Source organism: Eptatretus burgeri, chromosome 6, assembly GCF_056783735.1.
Source record: "Eptatretus burgeri isolate ZD-2024b chromosome 6, Ebu_testis_v1, whole genome shotgun sequence".
In the NCBI taxonomy this organism is placed as follows: domain Eukaryota; kingdom Metazoa; phylum Chordata; class Myxini; order Myxiniformes; family Myxinidae; genus Eptatretus; species Eptatretus burgeri.
The window spans coordinates 45,974,113-46,001,068 of record NC_140966.1 but is presented as its reverse complement, the minus strand read 5'-3'; the positions used below and the strand labels follow the sequence as shown (position 1 = coordinate 46,001,068).

Genomic DNA, 26,956 nt, shown 5'->3' with positions numbered 1-26,956 from the left:
ATCTCCATCACCACCGCCGTCACCATCACAAACTTTCCGAATGACAATTGCTTTGCAACTCCACTGCTGCCATCACTACCAATTGACCACCACCTCCCTCTTGGCCGGCAGGAGACAAGGGAGCGGCCTGTACCCCTAGAGATACTCGTGTCTGGATGTTCTGGTGTCGAGCTCAGGGCACAAGTGTGCGCTGGGTGCAGTTCATCCTTGTGGTGATGGCCCAAGCATTCCACTTTGCTGTGGCCCCCATTTGGTGTCTGGCACATGTTTGTGGCCGGAGCGTGCCGCCGGATGTGATCACCCCATATTATTCGAGGAGCTCTTTGGCATGGCAAAATGTGGAAAAAATGAGGCCATTTCTGGTGTGAAATCCTCATCGGGGCCGGGCCAAAACAGTGGTTTGAATGCATGCACCAATTAAGCCACGAGGAAACGCTCATCCCACCACCTGTTCCGTTCTCAGGCACCGCCCGTGCTTGAAAATTATAACAGAAAGCTCTGCTCTCTGGTTTTCCCTCTTGCCTGCCCTTCTCTTGTCTGGCCGGCCCACAATTCTCTCACATCTGACTCACCCTTTCTGGTTACTGCAACCACAGAGTGGTGGAAGGGAACGGAGTACACCTGCGAATGGGAGACACCAGACAGAGCGCTGCCTTCGCCCATAAATATGTACACAAACAGATTTCTTTGCACTCACGATAAGGAGTATACACTCGCATGTTCTTTGCTCTCTTTCCAACCCTCTGACCCAAACCTTTTCACCTTCCCCTCTGCCTTATTGGTCAATCATCACACACCTCATGACATCTGCAATCACGCAACATAGACACGTTCGTCGTTCAGTTTTCCCCCCCTCCTCCTCATCGCCCTTCTCAGCGACTGAGGAGCGTGGGCCCTTCAGTCGCGACAGGTACAAAAGAGGTTGCAAACACCTCGTTCTTTTCTCTCTCTCTTGCTTTCTCATTTACTTGGTTATGTGTCTGATTGCACCTGTCATGTTGGCATAATTAAGATTGTTGAAGTTTAGATCAGATAAGCTCTGCACTTTGTCTTTGTCTTGCAAATGCTTGCATTTATTTTGCTGCACCTCATCAATCCTTCCTTTCCCCTGCTGTACGTATTGGTTTTCCTTTTATTGTTCCACATGCCTTTCCTCGCCCTCGCTTTATAAATAAATTGCTCTCGTTGTGAATGTACTCTGTTCACCTTGTCTTTTTCTTCATTGGTCCAGCGTAGTCCGTACGTAATTAGCTGGGAAGTTTTACCCCACTGATTGGCTCTTGCTATCCGGTGCATACTTGGTATATCAGCTCAGCTGCACCTGCTGGGTAAGTTCAACAATAGTATGCATCAAGGGCACGAGACCCCCCTTGGTGAGGCCGTCCACAGGTAAGGTACCAAGCAAAGTCGTGAAACACTGTCAAGATTGGCAGTACCAATGGGCACTCGTTGCATAACAACCCGCCAGAGCACGAAGTTATTCATGCCCGGTGGCCTCAGGACTGGGTGTTCGGGAGGAACTCAAGCACTTCCCTTTGTTGCGGAACTCGAACCCTGGATCCCTCACAATATATTTCAAACATTGGGATTGTGAACATTTTCATCATCTTGCAGCCATGGCCGAGACTGGCTTCGCAACCCCTTCTCAGACATCCTTATCGGCCATCTCTGCAGATGATATCAAACATCAACATTGATGACTTCCTAAGTAGCCTCATCTGAACTCGACTTGACCTGAAAACTACTGTTTTTCTTGTTTTCTTTTATTGTCTCAAAAGGTTCAGTTAAAATTGAACGAACACCGCAAAAAATAATTCTGATGTGTATAACCACAGCACTGACCCTCCAAAGAGAATTTGACTTTGCGTTGCATTATTTTGGGTCTAAAGGAGTCTTATCGGATGATGATGTGTTGAATAGTCACTCCACAACTTGGGAGAAAGTGGGAATTGATATGTTCTCAAAAGTTAATTTAATTTTGCTCCATTGGAACGGCATGGAATTTTTTCAGATGAAATTGATGAAGTTGACACGGCAAATCCAACATCCACTTCTGAAGAATCTTTACATGTTGGTATGGAGCGAAAGGAATGTGAATCAACATCTGTGGAGGCAGACATTGAGATACAACCTGAACCTGGTGAGCTCCACTTTCTGTACCCTGCAGTGATATTTTGGTCTCCTTTGGCCAATTATTTGTTTGACTTGTGAAATGGCACATCTCCAGCCAAAATATTGTTCTGGTTCTGTGAAGCCGGCGCTCCCCTCAGACAATGGCAGTCGATATGTTGTGGTCCTGAGACAGTTTTTCATTAATATCGTTTTTGATAACCCATCCCTCATGTGCAGTGGGTGTTTGGGATAAAATGCGTTGAGGGCTTTTCGGTAGGTCTTATTCCCATTCTTTCATCTGTTTTGCTTTACCTCACATACGATCTTCTCTATCACGCAGGCCAAAGCAACAAGCAGCTCATTTGCATATGCACGCCATTTCCCATTCAAACCTTGAGCCATTCTCAAATCGACGCTCACCTCAGACCTTCGCCGTACTCGGACCCCAATGTTCCAACATTTATACAACCATCGCAATGCCTTCATAATAATCCCCACATCATAGGACCACAACCCAAGCTCACCTGCACTCACCATTTATGCCACAATCTCGATCACGACCGCCATCACCATCACATACTTGCCGAACGATAATTGCTTCGCGACTCCCCTGCTGCCATCACCACCAATTGACCACCACCTCCCTCTGGTCCGGCAGGAGACAAGGCAGCGGCCTGTACCCCGAAAGATACTCGTGGCTGGATGTTCTGGTGTCTAGCTCAGGGCACAAGTGTGCACTGGGTGCAGTTCAACCTCGTGGTGATGGCCCAAGCATTCCACTTTGCTGTGGCCCCCATTTGGTGTCTGGCACATGTTTGTGGCCGGAGAGTGCCGCCGGATGTGATCACCCCATATTATTCGAGAAGTTCTTTTGCATGGAAAAGTGCAGAGCAAATGAGGCCATTTCCATTGTGAAATCCTCATCGTGGCGGGGCCAACACAGTGGTTCGAGTCCACCCACTAATTAAGCCGCGGGGAAACACTCATCCCACCACCTGTTCTGCTCTCGCGCACCGCCCGTGCTGGAAAATTATAACAGATAGCTCTACTCTCTGGTCTCTCCTCTTGCCCGCCCTTCTCTTGTCTGGCCGGCACACTATTCTCTCACATCTGACTCGCCCTTTCTGGTTACTGCAGTCACAGAGTGGTGGAACGGGATGGAGTACACCTGCGAATGGGAGACACCAGACGGAGCACTGCCTTAGGCCATAAATATCTATACAAACAGATTTCTTTACACTCACGAAAAGGACTATGCACTCACATTTTCTTTGCTCTCTTTCCAAACTCCTGTCCCACACCTTTACGCTTTCCTCTCTCCCTCATTGGTCCAACACCACACACCTCATCACACCTCCTCCAATCACGCAACGTAGACACGTTCAGTTTTCCTCCCTCCTCCTCCTAAGCTACTGGGGAGTGTGGGCCCATCGGTAGTGGCAGGTACAAAAGAGGTTGCAAACACCTCGTTCTTTTCTCATCTCTCTTGCTTTCTAATTTACTTGGTTATGTGTCTGATGGCAACTGTCATGTTGGCATAATTAAGATTGTTGAAGTTTCGATCAGATTAGCTCTGCACTTTGTCTTTGTCTTGCAAATACTTGCATATATTTTGCTGCACCTCATCAATCCTTGCTTTCCCCTGCTGTACGTATCTTTTTTCCGTTTATTTTTCCACATGCCTTTCCTCGCCCTCACTTTATAAATATATTGCTCGCGTTGTGAATGTACCCAGATTTTCCAGTCTTTTCCTTCATTGGTCCAGCATAGTCTGTACGTAATTGGCTAGGAAGTTTTACCCCACCGGTTGGCTCTTGCTATCCGGTGCAGACTTGGTATCTCCACTTGGCTGCACCTGATACAGTAAGTTCAACACCAGTATGCATCGAGGGCATGAGTCCCCCGCCCCCCTTTGTGAGTCCGTCCTCAGGTAAGGTACCAAACAAAAGTAGTCAAACACTGCCAGGATTGGCTGTACCAATCGGCACTCGTGGTTGCTTAACAACCCTCTCGAGCATGAAGTTATTGATGCTCGGTGGTCTCAGGACTGGGTATTCGGGAGGAACACGAGCACTTTCCCTCGTGGCGAAACTCGAACCCCGGATCCCTCACAATATATTCCAAATATTGGGATTGTGAACATTTCATCATCTGCGGCCATAGCCGAGACGGGCTTCGCATCCCCTTCTCAGACATCCGTCGGCCATCGCTGCAGAGTGATTTCAAATACCTACATTGATGACTGCCTGAGTAGCTTCATATGAACTAGAAACTACCTCAAAACTGCTGTTTTTCTTGTTTTCTTTTCGTGTCTCAAAAGGTTCAGTTAAAATTGCATGAAAACACTGCAAACCTTAATTTGTATGTGTATATCTACAGCACTGAGCCTCCACAGCGAATTTGACTTTGTGTTGCATTATTTTAGGTATAAAGGAGTCTTATCGTGTGATGATATGTTGAATGGTCGCTTCTACAACTTGGGAAAATGTAGGAATGGATATGTTCTCAAAAGTCAACTTAATTTTGCTCCATTGGAATGGCATGAAATTGTTCACAGATGAAATTGATGCAGTTGACACGGCAAATCCAATATCTACTTCTGAAGAATCTTTACACATTGCTGTGAAGCGAAAGGAGTGTGAATCAACAACCATGGAGGCATTCATCGAGATACAACCGGAAACTGGTGAGCTCGACCTTCTGTTCCCTGCAATTATATTTTGGTCTCCTTTGCTCAATTCTCGCCTTTTACCTGTTTCACTTGTGAATTGGTACATCTCCAGCATTAATGCTTCAAATATTGAACTTGTGAACATTTCATTATCTTGTGGTCAAGGCCAAGACAGGGTTTGCAACCCCTTCCCAGAATCCTTCCATAAAGCCTGGAACAAGTGTACTTCTACCCTCAGGAGAGCCAGAAAACAACATCTTTCTGATCTCAAGTATGAACTCTCAAATCTCTTTCCCTCCTTCAAATCCTGATGGCGTCTCATCAAATCTGTTTCTGGTGTATGTTCCCCCTCCATCCCGTCCCTTACCTCAAATGGCCACACTTCTGATACCGCACATGAAAAGGCTGAATGCCTCAACTCGGTGTTTACATCAAAATCTTGTGTACGAAACCCATCCCTTTCTGTACCCACCTTACGAAGTCGCACCCAACTGTCCCTGGACTGTGTCCTTTTCCTCTGACAAAGTGGAGAGCTTGCTGTCAAACCTCGACTCAGATTCTGCAACCGGTCCAGATTGCATCAGCCCATGTGTCCTCAAAACCTTCTCCTCTGCTCTTGCATACCCTCACTCTGTTCTATTCACCCTCTCGTTTGCTCAAGGTCATCTGCCATTTTGGAAATCAGCAAACATGACTGCCCTGCACAAAAAAGGTGCAAAAACAGATCCCTGCAACCACAGACCAATCAGCCTTCTCCCAATCATCAGCAAGGTTATGGAATCCATCATCGCTTCAGACATTAAATCCTTCCTCTTCTCCAATGGCTTGATTTCTGAGAATCAATTTGGTCCCAGACCAGGTCACTCTGTCATGGATATGCTGCTTCTGCTCTCCCAACAATGGATGAAGGTCCTTAATGCCAGACATGAAATCAGAGCCATATCCCTCGACATATCGCATGCTTTTGACACGGTCTGGCACCCTGCCTTGCTCACGAAACTCTTCGTATGGTATCCAAGGCCATCTCCAATAATGGCCTGCATTGCTTCCTCTCCTGTCACAGTCAACGTGTGGCCCTAAATGGAGTTCTATCATCCCCTCTTCCCGTCCAGGCTGGAGTCCATCAAGGCATCATTCTGTGCCCTGTTCTTTTTCTGGTTTTCATCAATGATCTCTCCGACTCTCTGAAAAATCCTCTATGTCTTGCTGATGACTCCACCCTCTGCCACCTTCTGTCATCTCCACCTTCTGACTCCACCTTCTGTCATCCCTCAGACCGGCAAGCAGCAGCTTCTACGCTCACTGCAGATCTGGGTAAAATCACAAACTTGTCCAACCAACATGTGGAACACGTCTTTCAATCTGACAAATGTCACACTCTCACTATGTCTCTCCAAAAGAACCATTTGGAAAAAAAAACCCCCATCCACTTTCTCAACCATCCTCTGGAAGAATTCCTTTGTTTCAACCTTCTGGGTCTCACTATCTGCCATGATCTTTCCTGGGAAAGCCACATTTCCAACCTGGCCTCCAAAGCCAGTCACCGACTGGGAATCCTCCGTCATGCATAGTCCTTCCTCGGCCCACCTGAGCTCCTGACCACATACAAAGCTTTTGTCCGCAGCCTAATGGAGTACTGTTCTCCCCTCTGGGCTTGTGCTCCTGCCTCCCACCTTTCTCAGCTTCTCACTGTGGAAACCAAGGAATTTCAGATCATTGCCATCTTCCGCGATGAGACTGAGTCGTTGGGCCTCTCACTCTCTCACCGCAGGCATGTCGGTGGTGTTTCTCTCTTCTACCGTCTCCTCTCCGGTCTCGCCCCCCTGTTCTGTCTGCGATTTGTCCCCACCACATTTCCGCAGGGCGCTCAAGGTCTGCCAAAAACCCCCTTCTGGTAAAACTACCAAAATCACGAATCACTGCTCACCTTCACTCTTTCATTCCTCTTTTTTCCTGCCTTTGGAATAAACTCCCTCACTCTGTTCAATCCCATTCTTCCCTCCAGGCCTTCAAAACAGCTGTTCACCACCACCTCTTATCATCCCCCATCCAAATCCTAGATCTTTTCTACCCCCTTAATCCACCCCAAACCCACCTCCTTCAAATTCCCTGCTTTCCTTCCTGAAAGTCCCTGTAATATCCATATTGTATACCCCATGTTCCCCGCTCCATCCCTCTCCCTTCCACAGATCTCCTAATGTCTCTGTTCCCCACTGTTTTGTCCTTCCCACTCCCACCCCTCTTGTCTCATGCCCCCCCCCCCTTGATGTGTGTTGTATGATAGCTCTTGTACGAGCCTCCACAAGGTATACAAAATAAAAAAAAAATTCCTTATTAGCCATCGCTGCAAAGTGATATGAAACACCTTTTTTGATAACTGCCATAGTAGCCTCATGAACTAGAAACTACCTGAAAACTGCTGTTTTTCTTGTGTTCATTTCTTGTCTCAAAACGTTCAGATGAAATTGTATGAATGTTGCAAACCATAATTCTGATGTGCATAACCACAGCACTGAGCCTCTTTGGACGATTTGACTTTGTGTTGCATGATTGTGGGGAGAAAAGCATATTATCAGATTTTATTATGTTGAATGGTCACTTCTAAAACTCAGGGAAAAAGTGGGAATGGGCATTTTCCTTAAACTTAATATAGTTTTGCTCCATTGGAATGGCATGAAATTCTTTACAGATGTAATTGATGCAGTTGACACAGCAAATCCAACATCTACTTCTGAAGAATCTTTACAACTTGCTATGAAGCGAAAGGATTGTGAATCGACAACTGTGGAGGCAGACGTTGAGATACAACCCGATCTTGGTGAGTTCGACCTTCTGTTCCCCACAATGAGATTTTGGTCTTTAGCTTTATTGTAGCCACCGAGCAGGGTGCCTGTCCGACAGTCGATGTTTTTGCAAACGTGCAACATTTTTTTCTGACGCATATCTTTATGTGGGAGGTGTTTAGGCAACTGACAGCTCTGTTTCATCAAAAAAAATATGACACATAAAGTTATTTGCATGAAGCAAAAACATGCCTGCTGTTTTTTAATTCAAAATGCTCCACTGCACTGGAAAACGTGTGGACGGGAATACTGGACTGTAAATGGTGGAGACTTTTAATACTCTCCCCCACCTTTAGGCAGCGCTACACGATACACATTTACATCGAGAATCTGCATGTCTCCCCTCTCCCCCTCCCCCCCCCTCAAGACCATCGGCATAGATAAAACACCCCTGTACACTTAGTGGGGTTTTGCTGAGCCGATAAAGCAAGTCTGGATGTAATCGGCCCACAACTGCAGGAGAAGCGGGATAAACAAACAAACAAACACACAAACACCGGTCCATGAATTATTGTAAGGACAAGCAAATACAACCCGTCGTTTCGCTGATGGGTCAATACAGTGGGGGGTGGGGGGGACGTGGGAGGAGAGTGCTGCATTTTATGAGGAGGGGAGAGCGAGGAGGGGAAAGAGTGAGAGAAAAGGCTGGTGGAGGTCAGGTCAGGTGTGGGAGCATCTGCCGGAGCAGAGCTTCGCTGTGTCCACTTCAGGGGCCTCCGTCTGGCCATCCCCCAGGCAGATGCCTTACCCATCCCCATCTCCTTAAGATGCTGATAAACCTTCTGCAACCACGAGGCATGTGGTCGGCGCATTGGCCTCCTCCACTCACGAGACTCCCTCACTGAGAGAATCTGATGAGCAGGATCAGTGTCAGGAAAATGAGCCACATGTCCATGCAGTCGCAGCTGACGCTCACGGACTATACAAGTAACAAATCTCATTTGAGTGTCTCTCAGCAACCGCTCGTTGGACACAAAGTCCGACCAGTGATAGCCAAGGATTCTCCGAAGAGATCTGATACCAAAGGAATTAAGTCTGCATCTCAGATCCCTGGTCAGAGTCCAAGTCTCACATCCATAAAGCAAGACTTGAAGCACCAAGGACCCCAAGACTTTGGCTTCCCGCACAGGTACCGGCAGCACCACACCCCATGATCCAGTGAATCCATGACTCCCCAGGCCCGACCCAAATGTCTGTTGACCTCTGGCTCGCAGCCAGCAGAGACATGAATATCACTGCCAAGGAAAGTGAATCTCTCCATGACCTCACCATCCTTGTCACAAACAGGTACACAAACAGGGAGCAGCATCCAAGATGTCATTGAAATCCTGGATCTTAGTTTTGACTCAGGAAACCCGTAATCCCAGCGGCTCTGATTCCTCGTTCAGCACCTCGAGGGCCCCCAAAAGGATCTCTGGAGTCTCCGCAAAGACGACTGCATCATCTGTGAAATCAAAGTCAGAGATCTTGGCATTCCCAAACAATGCACCGCAGCTTTATCTCTCTGACTTCATCCCCAGAATCCAGTCCATACAAGTGCTGAAAAGTGTGGGGCCAGTACACACCCCTGACGAAGTCCAGTAACAACTGGAAATAAGTCAGAGATGGTATCACCACATCTCACAGCACTCTCAGTACCAGAGTATAGTTCAGACATCAGATTAATTAGTATTCCTGCACCCCACGAAGACCAAGAATCCTTCAGAGGGTATCCTGATTCACTGAATCAAACGCTTCACAGAGATCAACATAGGCTGCAAGCAGCCCCTGTCAAAACTCTCGTCTGTGTTCGGTGAAGACCCGAAGAGCAAGGATATGGTTAATCGTTGACCTCTTTGGTGTAAAGCCTGACTGCTCTGCTTGTTGGTGCTCAAGCAGATGTTTGCGAACCTTGTCAAGAATTATCCGAGCGAAGACCTTGCCCGACACTGAGAGCACCGTCACTCCTCGGTGGTTGTTGCAGTCTTGGCGATCTCCCTTCCCTTTCCAGAGAGGGACAACAAGGCCCCTCTTCCAGTCAGTTGGGATGATGCCTGTGTTCCAGGCAGAGCACAGAACTGCATGCAACGACACGAGTTCAGCATTTTCACCAGCCTTGAGAAGTTCAACATGGATGCCACAGATCCCATTGTGGCTCAGCCAGCCATAATGCCCTGTTCTTACAGGCCATCTCTTTGCTCCATTCTCTCTCTCGATCACGTCCCTCACACCCCACTCGACCCAGCGAAAACCTCTTCCTTCTGACGTCATGCCCCTCAGTCCTCCCACCTCCGGGTGTGGCTTGTTGGCACAAAACCCCGGAAGGTGGGGCTTCTCGCCTGCTTAGACATGTGGCTGTCTTCTTGTTGATGTGGTTGTTATAAAAACGCAACTCCTTTCATGCTGTCATGGAAATACAAAAACGTTGGGTAAGGTCACAGGAGGCAATTACATACTGGGGGAACTTGGACTTAATCCCTATCTAATTAACACGGCACCACCCCCTGTGTTGTGACACGTAACACTTAAGCTCACAGTTTCCCCACTTAATTTACATCGAGATGCGTCCTGCACGTCCACGGACCCAGCAACTTTATACAATGCTAACTTTCCTATTGCATTCCTCCATCTACCCCCACAACTGGAACAATATGTTTCAAATATTGGGATTACACACATTTCATCATGTTGCGGCCATGGCCGAGACAGGCTTTGCAACACCTTCTCAGATGTCTTTCGGCCATCGTTGCAAAGTGATAACAAACACATATATTGATGACTGTCACAGTAGCCTCATATGAACTAGAAACTACCTGAAAACTGCTGTTTTTCTTGTTTTCATTTAGTGTCTCAAAGGGTGAAGTTCAAATTGTATCAATGTTGTCAACCATAATTTGATGTTTTTAACCACAGCACTGGGCCTCGATGGAGAATTTGACTTTGTGTTGCATTATTGTGGGTAGAATAGAGAATTATCAGATTATATTATTTTGAATAATCACTTCCAAAACTTGGGAAAAAGTGGGAATTTACATTTTCTCGAAACTTAATTTAATTTTGCTACATTTGAATGGCATGAAATTGTTTGCAGATGTAATTGATGCAGTTGACACGGCAAATCCAACATCTACTTCTGAAGAATCTTTACCTGGTGGTATGGAGCGAAAGGAATGTGAATCGGCATCTGTGGAGGCAGACATTGAGATACAACCTGAACCTGGTGAGTTCCATCTTCTGTACCCTGCAGTTCTATTTTGTTCTCCTTTGCTCGATTGGAGCCAATTGTTTGTTTGATGTGTGAAATGGTACATCTCCAGCATTAATGTTTCGAATATTATTGTCAGGTCAGGTTAGATCTGTGACCTGCTTCAGGTACCATGTAAACCTCCACTAAGTTGTTCCATGGTTGGGTTGTCGGCGACTAAACCGTCTCCCCCCACCAGGTTTTCTGGTGAGGAGGGTGTTTGGATATGGACACCCAGCAGGATTAATAACAAAACCTGTCAATGGGCGGAGGAGCTCCTTGTGAGCAAACGGCCATCTATATCTAGTGCCCAACTGTGTCTGCGGACGTACTCCTGCAGTTGGGTTACTTTTTATAAGGGGGGTGGTGGCAGGATTTGCACTCCGGCCACCGTAAAACCCTTCATTCTGCAAAACACAAAAACGCAAAAAAATCTGAAAACCCACTCCGTGGGAGTACCTCCTGTGCAGCTTCCCTTTGCAGGGCAGCTCACCGGATGATGGGATTGGGGCAAAGCCTTTGGGACCCCCAATCTTTGATGAAAGGAGGGAAAGCACGGATTAACATCCCTGGGTCAGATTGCAGGAGAGTGTGTCGGAGTGGTGCTGAGGTGTCGTCCACCAGACGGCAGTCGCCTTGGGTTAACCTGAGGCAGACCCTTCGGGTGGGTGCCTGGAATGTCCTATCCCTAAGAGAGGATGATCACCTGTCTCTGTTATCATCTGAGCTCAAGCGTTTGACATCGGTATTGCAGCGCTCTCTAAGGTTCGGAGAGCGGATTGCGGCGAGATAATGGTGGGTGGTTACACCGACTATTGGTCTGGTCGCTCTGATGGTTACCATACTCAAGGAGGTGCTGTAGCTGTGTCCAATAAGCTGACCCCAATGATAATTGAGGTAACACCGGTCAATGAGCGTATTATGAGACTAAGGATTCGTCACTCCTTAGGTGTCATTTCCCTGGTCTCTGTCTATGCTCCGACTGAGGTGAGTGACCTCACCGTGAAGGACACATTCTACGCCACGCTCGAGTCTGTGGTTGATCAGTGCCCCAGACGAGATACACTTCTAGTCTTGGGGGATTTCAATGCATCGACTGGAACTGATAGGGATGGTTATGAGACATGTGTTGGTCCCCATGGGTCAGGAACTATGAACCAGAATAGCACTAAGTTCCTTGACTTTGCAAGAAGTCATGGACTTGGGGTGGCTGGTTCATGGTTTCAGCGCCCACAAGCTCATCGCTGGACTTGGTATTCCAACGCAGTGTGGCAAAGGAGATTGACCATGTCCTCGTTGATGGTCGCTGGAGGATGATCCAGAACTGCAGGGTCTACCGAAGTGCTCAGTTCCTCAATACTGTCCACCGGCTTGTAGTAGCAACTCTAAAGCTGCATCTTAAATCCTGGAGAATGGTACCATCGCAGCCGAGGCTGGATGTTGGCAAGCTCAAGGATGAGAGAGTACCTGAGGAGTTTGCGGACAGGCTGAGTGGACATTTGGGATGTCTGGGTGCTTTGGGGTGTCCTGAAGAGTTGTGGAGTGCCTTCAAGACCACCTTCCTTGATGTTGCCGCTGGATGTCTTGGAACTCACAGCAAGGCAAAGAAGAATTTTGTCTCTCAAGGGACACTGGATACCATTGACCAGAGTCGCAGGGCCAGGCTGAATGGCAGAGCTGAGCTGTTCAGGGAGCTGAGGCATAACACTCTTCATGTGCTGAGGGTGGACAATGTGGCCAATGTGTGAGGAATCTGTGAGGGGGAAGAGCATCACCTGTGGACAGGTGATTCTCGTCCCGCTTACAGGGGAATTCGTGCATTGCGTTCATCCAAGCCCATCCCTCGGAGCACTGCAGTTAGAGCAGAGAGTGGTAGGCTCTTGACAGAAGAGTCTGAAGTGAAGGCCCGCTGGGCCAGTTGCCTTGAGCGGTTGTACCAGGCTGATCTACCAGCTGTCGAGTTGGACGTCAGGGGTGTTACAATCCCTGTTGCTGACCCTCCAATCAACTGTGGTCCACCTTTGCTTGTGGAAACACGGGCTGCGGTGAACCTGTTGAAACGGGGAAAGCTCCAGGGATCTTTGGCATCCATGCTGAACTTCTCAAGGCTGGTGGCAATGCTGCACTCATGTCATTGCATGCAGTTTTGTGCTCTGCCTGAAACACAGGCATCATCATAAACTGATTGGAAGAGGGGCCTTGTTGTCCCTCTCTGGAAAGGGAAGGGTGATCGCCAAGACTGCAACAACTACCGATGGGTGATGCTGCTCTCAGTGCCAGGCAAAGTCTTTGCTCGGATAATTCTTGATTGGGTTCACCACCATCTGCTTGAGCACCAGCCTCCAGAGCAGTCAGGCTTTACACCAAAGAGGTCAACGATTGACCGTATCCTTGCTCTTCGTGTCCTCACCGAACGCAGACGAGAGTTTCGGCAGGGGCTGTTTGCAGCCTATGTTGATCTCTGTAAAGTGTTCGATTCAGTGAATCGGGATGCCCTCTGGAGGATTCTTGGGCTTCGTGGGGTGACAGCAAAACTGATCGATCTGATGTCTGAACTCTACTCTGGTACTGAGTGTGCTGTGAAGTGTGGTGGTACCATCTCTGACTTATTTCCAGTTGTTACTGGAATTCGTCAGGGGTGTGTACTTGCCCCCACACTTTTCAGCACTTGTATGGACTGGATTTTAGGGAGGATGTCGGAAAGATCAAGCTGCGGTGCATCGTTTGGGAATGTCAAGATCTCGGACCTTTATTTCACAGATGATGCAGTCATCTTTGCAGAGACTTTAGATATCCTTTTGGGGGCCCTCAAGGTGCTGAACGAGGAGTCGGAGCCACTGGGATTACGGGTTTCTTGGGACAAAACCAAGATCCAGGCTTTCACTGACATCTTCGATGCTGCTGACCTGTCTGTGTCTGTTTGTGGTGAGGATTTTGAGGTCGGGGAGAGATTCACTTACCTTGGCATTGATATTCATGTCTCTGCTGGCTGTGAGTCAGAGGTCAATAGACGTCTGGGTCGGGCCTGGGGAGTCATGGATTCACTGGATCATGGGGTGTGGTGCTGTACCTGTGCGGGAGGACGAAAGTCCGTGTCTTCAGGTCCTTGGTGCTTCCAGTCTTGCTCTATGGATGCTTGACTTGGACTCTGACCAAGGATCTGAGACGGAGACTTAATTCCTTTGGTACCAGGTCTCTTCGGAGAATCCGTGGCTATCACTGGTCGGATTTTGTGTCCAACGAGCGGTTGCTGAGAGAGACTCGGATGAGATTTGTTTCCTGCATGGTCCGTGAGCGTCAGTTGTGGCTGCATGGACATGTATCTCATTTTCCTCACGCTGATCCTGCTCACCAGATTCTCTCAGCGAGGGAGTCTCGTGAGTGGAGGAGGCCAATGGGCCGACCACGTGCCTCGTGGTTGCAGCAGGTTGACCAGCATCTCAAGGAGATGGGGATGGGCCTGGCATCTGCCTGGGGGAAGGCCAGACGGAAGCCTCTGGAGTACCGGCGGAAAGTGGACGCAGCGACGCGCTGTTCTGGCACATGCTCCCATACCTGACCCTGTGGAAGCAGACATTGAGATACAATCTGAACCTGGTGAGCTCCACCTTCTGTACCCTGCAGTGATATTTTGGTCTCCTTTGCTTGAATGGAGCCAATTGTTTGTTTGACGTATGAAATGGTACATCTCCAGCATTAATGTTTCAAATATTTGTATTGTGAACATTTCATCATCTTGTGGCCTTGGCCGAGACAGGCTTCACATCCCCTTCCCAGACGTCCCGATCGGCCATAGTTTTAGCAAGATCGCTGGCTTTTTTACAAAACTATAGATCCTTAACCGAGCGACTTTACAAAGACTAACCTTCCATCTCTTTAGTGGGCAACATTTTACAGCAGCTCCTTACCTTAAACACGTCCTGTAATCACTCATGTATAAGCTGCACTATTTTTCTCCAGAAATATCTGATCAAGATTGTGGGTGTGTATTGTCCATGAGACCTAAAGTGAAAGCTTTTTTTCTCCAGATTTCTCACACCGACACAAGATTAATGCTCATGCTTCCACTTTCAACCTGAAACTACCTGAAAATTGCTGTTTTTCTTGTGTTCATTTACTGTCTCACAAGTTTCAGTCAAAATTGTACGAATGCTGCAAGCCATAATTCTGATGTGTATAACCACAGCACTGAGCCTCTACAGATAATTTGAATTAGTGTTCTATTATTGTGGGTCAAAAAGCATATTATCAGATTTTGTCAAATATGTTGAATTTTGTATTATATTATGTTGAAAATTCAACTTTTTATCCCCCGCCGCATGGTGGAATGGGGATATTGTTGTCACCCGGGTCGTCCGTCCGTCCGGCTGGCTGGGCGTCAACATTTTTAGTTGTGAGTGCGATAACTCATAAACTGTTCGCCATATCTATTTGAAATTTGGGTCACACATGTACCACCTGAAAAGGAAGAACCCTATTGATTTTGGGTATGACTGATTGGGGTGGTCCGGCTGGCTGGCTGGCTGGGCGTCAACATTTTTAGCTGTGAGTGCGATAACTCATAAACTGTTTGCCATATCGATTTGAAATTTGGGTCACGCATGTACCACCTGAAAAGGAAGAACCAGATTGATTTTGGGTGTGGCGGGATCCAAGATGGCTGACTGGGGCGGCCATCTTGACAAAATGTTTTTGTAATAAATGGAAAAATGCTTATCTGATTTCAATTATTTTTAAATGGTGGGGGATTCCCCATCTCTGATTGTATATTTAAACTTGGGAAAAAGTGGTAATACACATTTTCTCAAATCTTGAATTAATTTCACTTTGGCAACTCTACATTCGAATGGTATGAAATTGTTTGCAGATGAAATGAGTGTGGTTGGTATGGAAAAACCAATATCTCATTCTGAAGAATGTTTACATCTTGCTCTCAAGCAAAAGGAGTGTGAATCGGAAACCATGGAGGCAGACATTGAGATACAACCGGAATCTGGTGAGTTTGCTCTTCTTCATCCTGCAATGGTATTTTTGGTCTCCTTTGCTCTATTGCAGCCAATTACCTGTTTTACTTGTAAATTCGCACATCTCCAGCATTAGTGTGTTTCAAACATTGGGATTGTGAACACGTAGGTAAGTTCTTAGAATCCCATTTTTTGGGATTTCTCCAACTACTCGTGTGCGAATAAAATCAAGCATGAGTTATCCAACGTTACTCTGACATGCTTAACATTCGACACCTCATCCACAATGACCATCACCAAAGGAGAGGGAATTGCATTTGAGCCTGTTTTTCTGGTAGACCGCACAGAATGTGCAAACTTAGGCCACAAATGCCACCTTGGGGTTGCCAGTCATGCAGTATTTTCATACAAATAACCCTTGGGTTATTCATTGAATTGGTTCCAAAAATTCCAACTGTGGGGTATACTCGTGTGCAAAATATACAGCACATGACATAACAGGGGGCCCATTTAAATGATCCAAGGGGATTAAAAAAAAAAGAGGAAGTTTTTGTTGTAAGTTTAATTGTTATATCTTTCATCACAGTTATTTTTCGCATATTGTACCTACATGTTGCGATGGTTTTGGAAACACACCCGAGGGGGGGGGGGACCATATATGGACAAGTCGGCGACCTGAGGATGAGTTATTTCAATAGTCCATAAGTTAGGTAGACCCTTTGCCCCTTGTCTACTGCAAGTGTTTCGGGTGGCATGCATTGAGGTTAGTTTGTATTTCCCCAGTGTGATGTCTCCCCCCCCAACTCCACCTGCTCCTTTTACTCTTTCCTCCTTCACCCCATCAATCTGTTCCAACAACAAAGTGGACATCTCTCTGGCTGTTATCAGAGAACCACTTCACCGCCGTCGAGTCTGGCATTTCACTCAAGCCGACTGGCAGGGTCTCCGAGCAGCCATCAAACTTTCAGACTGGTCTCCTATCACTACTTTCTCAAACATCAACATCCTGGGAATTCGTCCCTGGACTCTGTGTACTTTTCTCCTGACAAGGTGGAGAGCTTGCTTTCAAACCTCGACTCAGATTCTGCAACCGGTCCAGACGGCATCAGCCAACGTGTCCTCAAAGCCTGCTCTTCTGCTCTTGCTCACCCTCTCTGTTCTATTCACTCTCTCATTTGCTCAAGGTCATCTGCCATCTGCTTGGAAATCTGCTAACATCACTGCCCTGCATAAAAAGGTGCAAAAACAGATCCCTGTAACTTCAGACCAATCAGCCTTCTCTCAATCATCAGCAAGGTTATGGAATCCATCATCGCTTCAGACATGAAATCCTTCATCTTCTCCAATGGCTTGATTTCCGATCATCAATTTGGTTTCAGACCAGGTCACTCTACCCTGGATATGCTGCTTCTGCTCTCCCATCAATGGATGGAGGTCCTCAATGCCAGACAGGAAATCCGAGCCGTATCCCTGGACATATCACGTGCTTTTGACACAGTCTGGCACCCTGCACTACTCACCAAACTCTCTTCCCATGGTATTCAAGGCCATCTCCACTCATGGCTCGCAGACTTCCTCTCCTGTCGCAGTCAACGTGTGGCCCTAAATGGAGTTCTCTCATCCCCTCTTCCTGTCCATGCTGGAGTTCCTCAAGGTAGCGTTCTGGGCCCTGTTCTTTTTCTGGTTTTCATCAATGATCTCTCCGACTCTCTGGAAAATCCTCTATTTCTCTTTGCCGACGACTCGACCCTCTGTCGTACCATCTGTCATCCCTCAGACCGGCAAGCAACAGCTTCTTTGCACACTGCAGATCTGGATAAAATCACAAACTGGTCAAACACGTGGAACATGTCTTTCAATCCAGACAAATCTCACACTCTCACTATGTCTCTTCGAAAGGACCGTTTAGAAAACTCCCCCATCCACTTTCTCAACAATCCTCTGGAAGAAGTCTTTTCTTTCAAGCTTCTGGGTCTCACTATCTGCCATGACCTTTCCTGGGAAAGTCACATTTCAACCTCGCCTCAAAAGCCAGTCGCCGACTGGGAATCCTCCATCGTGCAAAGTCCTTCCTCGGCCCTCTTGAGCTCCTGACCACTTACAAAGCTTTTGTCCATAGCCTGATGGAGTACTGCTCTCCCCTCTGGGCTGGTGCTCCTGCCTCCCACCTTTCTCGGCTTCACGCTGTCGAAACCAGGGCATTTAGGATCATCGGCATCTCCCGCAATGAAGCTGAGTCTTTGGGCCTCTCACTCAATCACCGCAGGTTGGTCGGTGGTCTTTCTGTCTTCTACCGACTCCTCTCCAGCCTTGCCCCCCCTCCCTGCTCTCTCTGCGATTTGTCCCCACCACATTTCCACAGGGCGCTCAAGGTCCGCCAACAACCCCCTTCTGGTAAAACTACCAAAATCACGAATCGCTGCTCATCTTCACTCTTTCATTTCTCTTTTTTTCCCGCCTTTGGAATAAACTTCCTCACTCTATTCATTCCCATTCATCCCTCCAGGCTTTCAAAACAGCTATTCACCACCACCTCTTATCATCCCCCATCCAAATCCTCGATCTTTTCTACCCCTGATAATCCACCCAAGCCCACTTCCTTCAATTCCCCTGCTTTCCTTCCTGAAAGTCCCTGTAATGTCCATCTTCTCTTCGCCATGTTCCCCGTCCCATCCCCATCCCTCTCATTTCCACAGTTCACCTAATGTGTCTGTTCCCCACTGTTTTGTCCCTCCCACTCCCGCCCCTCTTGTCTCATGCCCCCTTGCTGTGAGTTGTGTGTTAGCTCTCATACGAGCCTCGACCAAGGTATACAAAAAAAAAAAAAAATTTCCCATCTGCTACTTTCAACCCTCATTAGTCTATTCCAAACCCTCTGCTCCTTTCAATTTTTCCTCCTTCACCACATCGGTCCGTTCCAACAATTCCCCCCCCCACCCGCTGCTACTTCCATCCCCCATCAGTCCGTTCCAACAATTCCCTTCTCTGCTACTTTCATTCTCCATCAGTCCATTCCAAACATTCTGCCTTTCTCACTCAACCAATAATCCCCTTCACAAATCCTCATTTTGACAACTCCTTCACCCCATCGGTCTTCCCTCAGTCCATGTGTGGTCATTAATCCTTTGGGCCAATTGGATTACCTTCACCGCATCGGACGTTGTCCCTTCTCACATTCAAGTCAGTGGAACGAAGTGCAACATTTTTCCGATATGTAATAAAACGTGGCACATCTCCAATGCAGGATACAGTGGTGCACTGTACAATGAACGCTTGTGCGCAAGGGAGCAGGGGCCCTCGTCACAGCCTTGGGCATGTGAAAGGAGTCGGGACTGTGTTGAAGTTCCCTCAGAAACTGTGGCATTTTCCACAAACTGCGTCATGGACTTGCCAACATTGGATGTGCACCATTGAGAGGAAGAGGCTCGCACGAAGAAAGCTATGTCCTGTGGGGAAAAAGGAGCTTAGAGATGGTCATTGTTGGTGTCCTGAAAGCTTGTCCAGAGAGGAGAAGACAGTTGCGCAGAGTGCGGTGGAGAAGAGGAAAGAGCTTATGGTGCAGAAGAGAGCAGTGTAGAAAGCCCAGAGTGTAGCTTGGTCCATGCAGGGCTGCTTGTCTCAGGTGCATGGCGGAGACTGAGTTGTTTGCAGCTGGTGTACCGGGGATGCCTCGAAGAGGAATTTGCCTGTCTGAGCTATTCTCGTTAGAGCATGGAACAGAAAGCCATTCGTGTGTGAGCTGCTTGCAGTTCACATGTCTTGCATGCCAGAGAGGACTTCCCGACTGGGTCTGGATGTCTCAGACACGGCTCCGCGTCCCATCGCACTGCATCACCACTCCACCACCAATCTCCCCATCCTTTCTCCCCTCCCTCCCCATATATTTGGGCTGGCGCAGCCCCGTTGGGTTCTGTGAGGTGAGAGATGGAGTCCACCCCACACTCCGTACTTTTCTTATCAAGTTCTTCTTGTTGGCGTCTTCTCCCCAATTGAATGATGGCAATGTGTCTTTTGTGTAAATACAATTGTATAGGAATATGTGTTAAGGTTAAATCTGCTCTTTTGTGCCTTTTGCTTTTTGCCTGTAAATACTGACTTTTAAATGATTGCTTTTTTTTTTGTATACATTGTTGAGGCTTGTATGAGAGCTTACACAACGCACAAGGGGAACAGGAGACAGGAGGGGCGGGAGAGAAGCACAAAACAGTGGTGACCAGAGACATTAGGAGATCTGTGGAAGGCAGAGGGATGGGGTGGTTTAAACAGGGTAAACAAGATGGACACTACAGGGACTTTCAGGTTGTTACACTACAGGGACTTTCATGAAGGAAAGCAGGGAATTTGAAGGAGGTTGGTTTGGGTGGATTAATGGGTGCAGAGAAGGTCATGGTTTTGGATGAGGGAAGATAAGAGATGGTGGTGAACAGCTGTTTTGAAGACCTGGAGGGAAGAGTGGGATTGAAGAGAGAATGGGAGTTTATTCCAAATGTGGGAACAATGAAAGAATGAAGGTGAGTAGTGATTCTTGATTTTGGTAGTTTTACCAGTGGGGTTGCTGGCGGACCATGACCACCCTGCAGAAATATGGGAGGGAGAGATTGCAGACAGAGCAGGGGGGTGGGGGGGGCGAGGCCGGAGAGGAGATTGCAGAAGACAGAAAGACCACTGACCTGCCTGTGGTGAGAGAGTGAGAGAGACAAAGACTCAACCTCATCGCGGGAGATGCTGATGATCCTCAGTACCTTGATTTCCACAGCGTGAAACCGGGAAATGTGAGAGGCGGAAGCACCAGCCCAGAGGGGAGAGCAGGACTACATCAGGCTGTGGATGAAAGCTTTGTACGTGGTCAGCAGCTCAGGTGTGCCAAGAAAGGACCTTTCATGACTGAGGATGCCCTGTCGGTGACTGGCTTTGGAGGCCAGCTTGTAATTGTGGCTTTCCCAGGAAAGATCCTGACAAATAGTGATACCCAGAAGGGTCTTCTTCAAGAGGATTGTTGAGAAAGTATATTGGGGTGGCGGGGGGGGGGGGGTTCCAGACGGTTCTTTCGGCGAGACATAGTGAGAGTGTGAGTTTGTCAAGATTGAAAGACATATTCCAAGTGTTGGACCAGCTTGTGATTTTATCCAGATCTGCAGAGCATGGAGAGGCTGCTGCTTGCTCATCTGAGGGATGACAAATCTTACAGCATTGGGATAAGTCATCAGCGAAGAGATGAAGAGGATTTTCCAGAGAGTTGGAGAGATCATTGATGAAAACCAGAAAAAGCACAGGGCCCAGAACACTGCTTTGAGGAACTCCAGCCTGGACAGTAAGAGGGGATGAGAGAATTCCATTGAAAGGCACACGTTGACTGCAACAGGAGAGGAAGTCTATCGAGCCATGGTTGGAGATTGCTTTGGATACCATATGAAGAAAGTTTTGGTGAGCACGGCAGGGTGCCAGACCATATCAAAAGCACGCAATATGTCCTGGGAGATGACTCTGATCTCAGTTCTGGCATTGAGGACCTCCATCCATTGTCGGGAAGGCAGGAGCAGCAAGTCCAGGGAAGAGTGACCTGGTCTGAATCCAAATTGATGATCAGAAATCAGGCCATTGGAGAAGAGGAAGGATTTAATGTTGGAAGCGATGATGGATTCCATAACTTTGTTGGTGATTGGGGAGAAGGCTGATTGGTCTGTGGTTGCAGGGATCTGTTTTTGCACCTGTTTTTTTTGCAGAGCGGTAATGTTTGTTGATTTCAAAGCAGATGGCAGATGGTGTTGAGCAAATGAGAGGCTGAATGGAATCGAGAGAGGGTGAGCTTGAGCAGCAGAGCAGGTTTTTCGGACACTTGGGCTGATGCCGTCAAAACTGATTGCAGAATCGGAGTCGAGATTTGACAGCAAAATCTGCACCTTGTCGGGAGAAAAGGACACAGCCTCGGAACAGCTGGGTATGACTGGGTATGGTGGGTATAGAAAGCAATGGGTTTGTAACACAAGATTTGGAAGCAAACATGGAGTTCAGGCATTCAGCCTTTTTGTGTGCAGTGTCAGCTGTACGGCCATTTGAGGAAAGAGACACACCCTTGTTCCAAGCTTTGTGGAAGGAACTGAGATTGCCTTCAGTTGGATTTGCCTTCCATGAGGCGAAGGGAAGTCGTTTCAGGACAACTGCCTCTCCAGAAGCTTCAGTGTATCATGGTTGGGAGGAAGAGCAGGACAACTGAAGACTAGATGGGATAAATCTGTGTGTGACAGAGACAGACAGAATTTCTTTGGAAGAATTCCCAGGATGAGTTGATGTCAGAGGAAGTAGAGATGGGAGACCTGTCTAGAAGTTTGATGGCTGCTTGAAGTCCCTGCTGGTCGGGCTGAGTGAAATGCCAGACTTGACCATGCTGAGGTGGTCCTCTAATTACTGCCAGAGAGATATCTACTTTGACAAGCATGTGTTTCGATGAACCGATTGGAGCACAGGAAGAACAGCAGACATTTTCAGGGAAATTGGTCAAAATCATGTCCAGAGGAGATGCAGTACCATTGGTTGAGCTCTGTGTCAGGAAGAAGATAGATTGTCAGTCCCAATAAGTTGCAGAAGTCTTTTGCTGAAGTACCATGGCAAGTGAGGGAGGTACCAACACCCAGCCAACTGGCATGATGACAATTGATGTCAGCACATATGAGGAAGGGAGAGTTGGGATGAGAGGATGGAGGTTGGTCCATGTTTTTGGGAAGCGATGTGTAAATTGCGTCATCACTGTTTGGTGGACGGTACAACACAAAAATAAACGTGAGGTGGGAGTGGAGAGGAAGCCATAGCCAGAGGTATTCCTGTGGATTTGTGGGAGTGAGGGCTCGACTTTTTGATGAAGGCAAGAGAGGAATGGAGTTTTTGATGAAGAAAGCAACTCTGCCGCCAGGACGAGGCTCAGGTCTGTCATACCGGAGGAGGGAGTAACCAGGGAGAGATACAAGGGTGTCAGAGACGTCTTGAAGGAGGAAAGTTTCTGTTAGGCAGATTATGTCTGATTTGTCAGTGGCAACCTGTATGGAAAGATATCAGGTTTGAGCGAAGGCTCTGAATGTTTGAGGTCCCCACACTGTTATGGATTAAGGACGGGAGGAGAGGGGGAGGGTAGGATAAAGGAGGAGTGGGGGAGGGAGGGAGAGTTGTTGACAGAGCGTGGGGGATTGCAGAAGAGCTTGGGGAGAGGAGGAGAAAAGGCTCAGTAGTGATGGGATTAGGCGCAGGAAGACAAAACTTAAACAGACACGTGATCCTTTGGAGAATATGTGCAAGCTTCTTCGTTTATTTTGGGCAGCATCTCGTACATCTTCCTCAATGCATTGCTGTTTCTGTCGGTCAGCTTCAGAGGGACAATCCTAAAGAGGAAGATCATTATGGAAAACTTGGCAAAACACACTTAAAAGCCTTTTTAAGGTAACAGTGGGGAGTAATTAGAGATGGGGCAGAGGGCAGTTGAAGATTGGAGGAGGTGGAGGGGTGAGATGGAAGTGAGAGGGCAGGGGAAGGAGGCAGCTTTTTGGATGTGATGGGGGCATCTTTGAGAACGGGGAGATTGGTGGGAGAAGGTTGAGAGGGGAGAGTTGAGGGAGAAGGGTGAGGGGGGAGAGTTGAGGGAGAAGGGTGAGGGGGGAGTTTTTGAGAAAGGAATGTGAAATGATATAATGTGAAATTTCGTGGAATGATATGAAATTCAACAACCTGCAGGGTATTTACACATATCTAATGGATGAGCTGCGTGGTTACCAGTCTCATTGGTTCCAGAAACCACGCTGGTTTGTGCCACATCGGTGCAGTGAACTTTAATTATTACAACAACCCTTTGACAAGACAAGATAAAGTCGATTGGTTATTTACTGCAATTGCATTTGAAAAGAGCCGTTCGTTGGCATGTGACAAAGCCGTGTCGGGTGCTGGAAATGTGGAGATCTCTTATCTCCTGGTCAGGTGGAGAGGAAAGCTTGCCTGCAGGGTATACCAGTATGTGGGTTATACGTGCCTGAAATTTTCTTGGAGCACTTTTTTCATCGGTGCGGAGAATATCAGGGGGTGGGTTATTTGCGTGAAAATATATTTTCCTTCTTTTTTATTTTTTAAGTTTTTTTTTTAAACTTATTTATTAGATTATGTTATGTTGAATAGTCACTTCTGAAACTTGGGAAAAATTGCTAATGCACATTTTCTCAAAACTTAATTATCCCCCACCAACCAACGAAGTTGGCGGGGGATATAGAAATGGGTTCCGTCCGTCCGTCACATTTCGTTTCCGGAGCTTAACTACAAATCCCCTCAAGATATATTTACGAAATTTGGTACACATATCAAGGAAGTAGTGAACTGGTGCCTTTTGATACTTAGAGATTTCCCCCAAAAAATTTCTGTCACTTTCCATGGAAACAAGTTGGGTATTAAGAAATAATTGATTGAGGTTAACCTTTGTTTCCAGAGCTTAGTTGCAAAACTATTAACTATTTCTTTATGAAATTTGGTACACACATCAATAATAAATTGAACTGGTGCCTTTTGCTACTTGTCCTCATTTACTATGGCGGGGGATATCGAAGACTTTGTCTTCAACGGATGCTAGTTTGATTTTGCCTTGGCATCTCTTCATTGGAATGGCATGAAATTGTTTGCAGATGAAATGGATGTCATTGACATGGCAAAACCAATATCTACTTCTGAAGAATCTTTCCACATTGCCATGAAGCAAAAGGAGTGTGTATCAGAAACTATGGAGGCATACATTGAGATTCAACCAGAATCTGGTGAGCTCGACCTTCTGTTCCTTACAATGATATTTTGATCTCTGTTGCTCTACTGTAGGCAATTCCTTATTTTGCCTGTGATTTGGCACATCTCGAGCATTAGTGTGTTTCAAATGTTGGGATTGTTAACATGCAGTAAGTGATTTAGAATGCCATTTTGTGGGAATGTGTGCTAATGCTAAGATGGGGGAACTAATTTTTCGTGCCAACTGTGACGTATCATACCACCCAGGCTCTACCCAGATCATCAAGGATTTACCAAACTCAATTTCTTCAGTGGTAATAAAATCAAGCGTTAGTTATCCAAGGTAACTCTGACTTGGTTCATCCTGTGAACCCTATTGGCGTTTTCCCAGCCGCTATTCAAATCTCCATACACCCGAGCGGCCGGTTTACCGACCGCTGTTCAAACCTCTACATACTATAGTGGCCGGATTTTTCTCTCGGGAGCCCAGGGTGGGGGAGCGAAAGTCCAAGGAGCTCGGTTCAAAGGGATACCTCACCCATAATTGCCTTTGTGAGTGATGGTGTTTTGACAGACTTGAAAGTGGGGGTAAACTGCATGTGAGCAAACGTAACATTTTACACTCTTCAAAGAAGATGTTTGCGGTGATCTATCAAGTGTCCTGCAGTGGTGTACACTTTCATTTTCCTCAACTTTAGAAATGAACCATTTTGAGATTACAAACATTATTTCCTCCACAATGGATGCATCACCATCCACATCTGGTTGCTTTGATGAAGGAGATTTTAAAAATTAAGATTAGCATATTTTCATTCTTAAAACATGTATACTTAGCTCTCGCTTTCCTTTTAAAGCTGTTTTGTTTTGTTATTCCACTTTTTTTCTTTTTTTAGTTTTATATTTGAAAAATATGCTGATAAGCTGACCTGCCAAAGTACAATAATCACCCTTTATTGTAAATAAACTTAATTTTAACAATCTGTGATTTGAACACAATCAAATTTCCTGCATATATTAGTGTATACATGAAACCAAACATCACCTGTGAGAAGCCCCTGCCAAAACTCTCGTCTGTGTATGCTGAGGATCTGAAGAGCATGGATACGGTTATTCGTTGACCACTTTGGTGGAAAGCCTGACTGCTTTGGGCATCTGCCATCTCTGGGTTTCCCACCATCTGCTAAAGCAGATGGTGGTGAACCCTATCAAAAATTATTCCAGCAAAGACCTTGCCTGGCACTCAGAGCAGTGTCACCCCTCGGTAGTTGTTGCAGTCCTGGCGATCACCCTTCACTTTCCTGAGGGGGACAACAAGGCTCTCTTCCAGTCAGTTGGGATTATGCCTGTGCTTCAAACAGAGCACAGAACTGCATGCAATGACACGAATACAGCATTTCCACCAGCCTTGAGAAGTTCAGCATGGATTTCACTGATCCCAGGAGCTTTACCCCCTTTCAACCGGTTCACCACAGCCTGTATTTCCATAAATGAAGGTGGATCACAGTTGAGTGGAGGGACAGACAGCAATATGGATAGTTACACCCCTGACGTCCAACTCAAGAGCTGGTGGATCAGCCTGGTACAACCGTTTAAAGTAACCAGCTCAGTGAGCCTTCAATTTGGACTCCTCTGTCAAGAGCACACCAACCTCAACTCTAACTGCAGTACACTGAATGATGGGCTTGGAAGATTTGCAATGCACAAATTCCTCTGTACGCAGGATGAAAATCACTTGACCACAGGTGATGCTCTACCTCTTCACAGATTCCTCGCACATCGGCCTCCTTGTCCACCATCAGCGCACATACAGTTTTTTATTCCTCAACTGCCTGAACAGCTCATCTCTGCCATTAACCATGACCCTGTGACTCTGTCTCCAAGGGACACCAGATACCAGTGACCAAAGTTCTTCCTCGCCTGACTGGGTTCCTAGACTTCCACCGACAACATCAAGGGTGGTTGTCTTGAAGGCACTCCACAGCTCTTCAGGATTCCCCAAATCCCCACTCAGCCTGTTCACAAACTCCTCAGCTACCCCCTCATCCTTGAGCTTGTTACCGTTGGGCTGGGATACCATTCTCCTGGATTTACGTTGCAACTTCAGAGGTGCTACAATAAGTCTGTGGTCGGAATTGAGGAACTGAGCACTCCGGTAGATCCTGCAGTTCTGAATTGTCCTCCAGCACCCATGAACAAGCACATGGTCAATCTCCTTTGCCATACCATCAGCATTACAATACCAAGTCCAGCGATAAGGCTGTCGATGCTGAAACCATGAACCAGCCACCCTAAGTCCACGACCTCTTGAAAATTCTAGGAACGTAGTGCTATTCTGGTTCACAGTTGCAGAACCATGGGTACCAACACATGTTTCATAACCATCCCTATCAGTTCCAGT

The 26,956-nt window shown here is 47.1% G+C and overlaps 1 protein-coding gene across 12 annotated transcripts in view; it reads left to right on the top strand.

Annotated features, from left to right (window-relative positions):
- LOC147024681 (uncharacterized) overlaps positions 1–26,956 on the top strand; it is a 110,078-nt gene that overhangs the window by 71,952 nt on the left and 11,170 nt on the right. For 7 of the 12 annotated variants that reach the window (XM_085884827.1, XM_085884826.1, XM_085884820.1 and 4 more), the window contains 6 exons: positions 2,012–2,140; positions 4,670–4,798; positions 7,473–7,601; positions 10,697–10,825; positions 15,717–15,845; positions 24,465–24,593. In XM_085884827.1, the coding sequence (XP_085740953.1) occupies positions 2,012–2,140; positions 4,670–4,798; positions 7,473–7,601; positions 10,697–10,825; positions 15,717–15,845; positions 24,465–24,593 (774 nt within the window). The remainder of the gene's footprint in view (positions 1–2,011; positions 2,141–4,669; positions 4,799–7,472; positions 7,602–10,696; positions 10,826–15,716; positions 15,846–24,464; positions 24,594–26,956) is intronic. The other 5 variants (XM_085884822.1, XM_085884823.1, XM_085884824.1 and 2 more) reach the window with 5 other exon arrangements.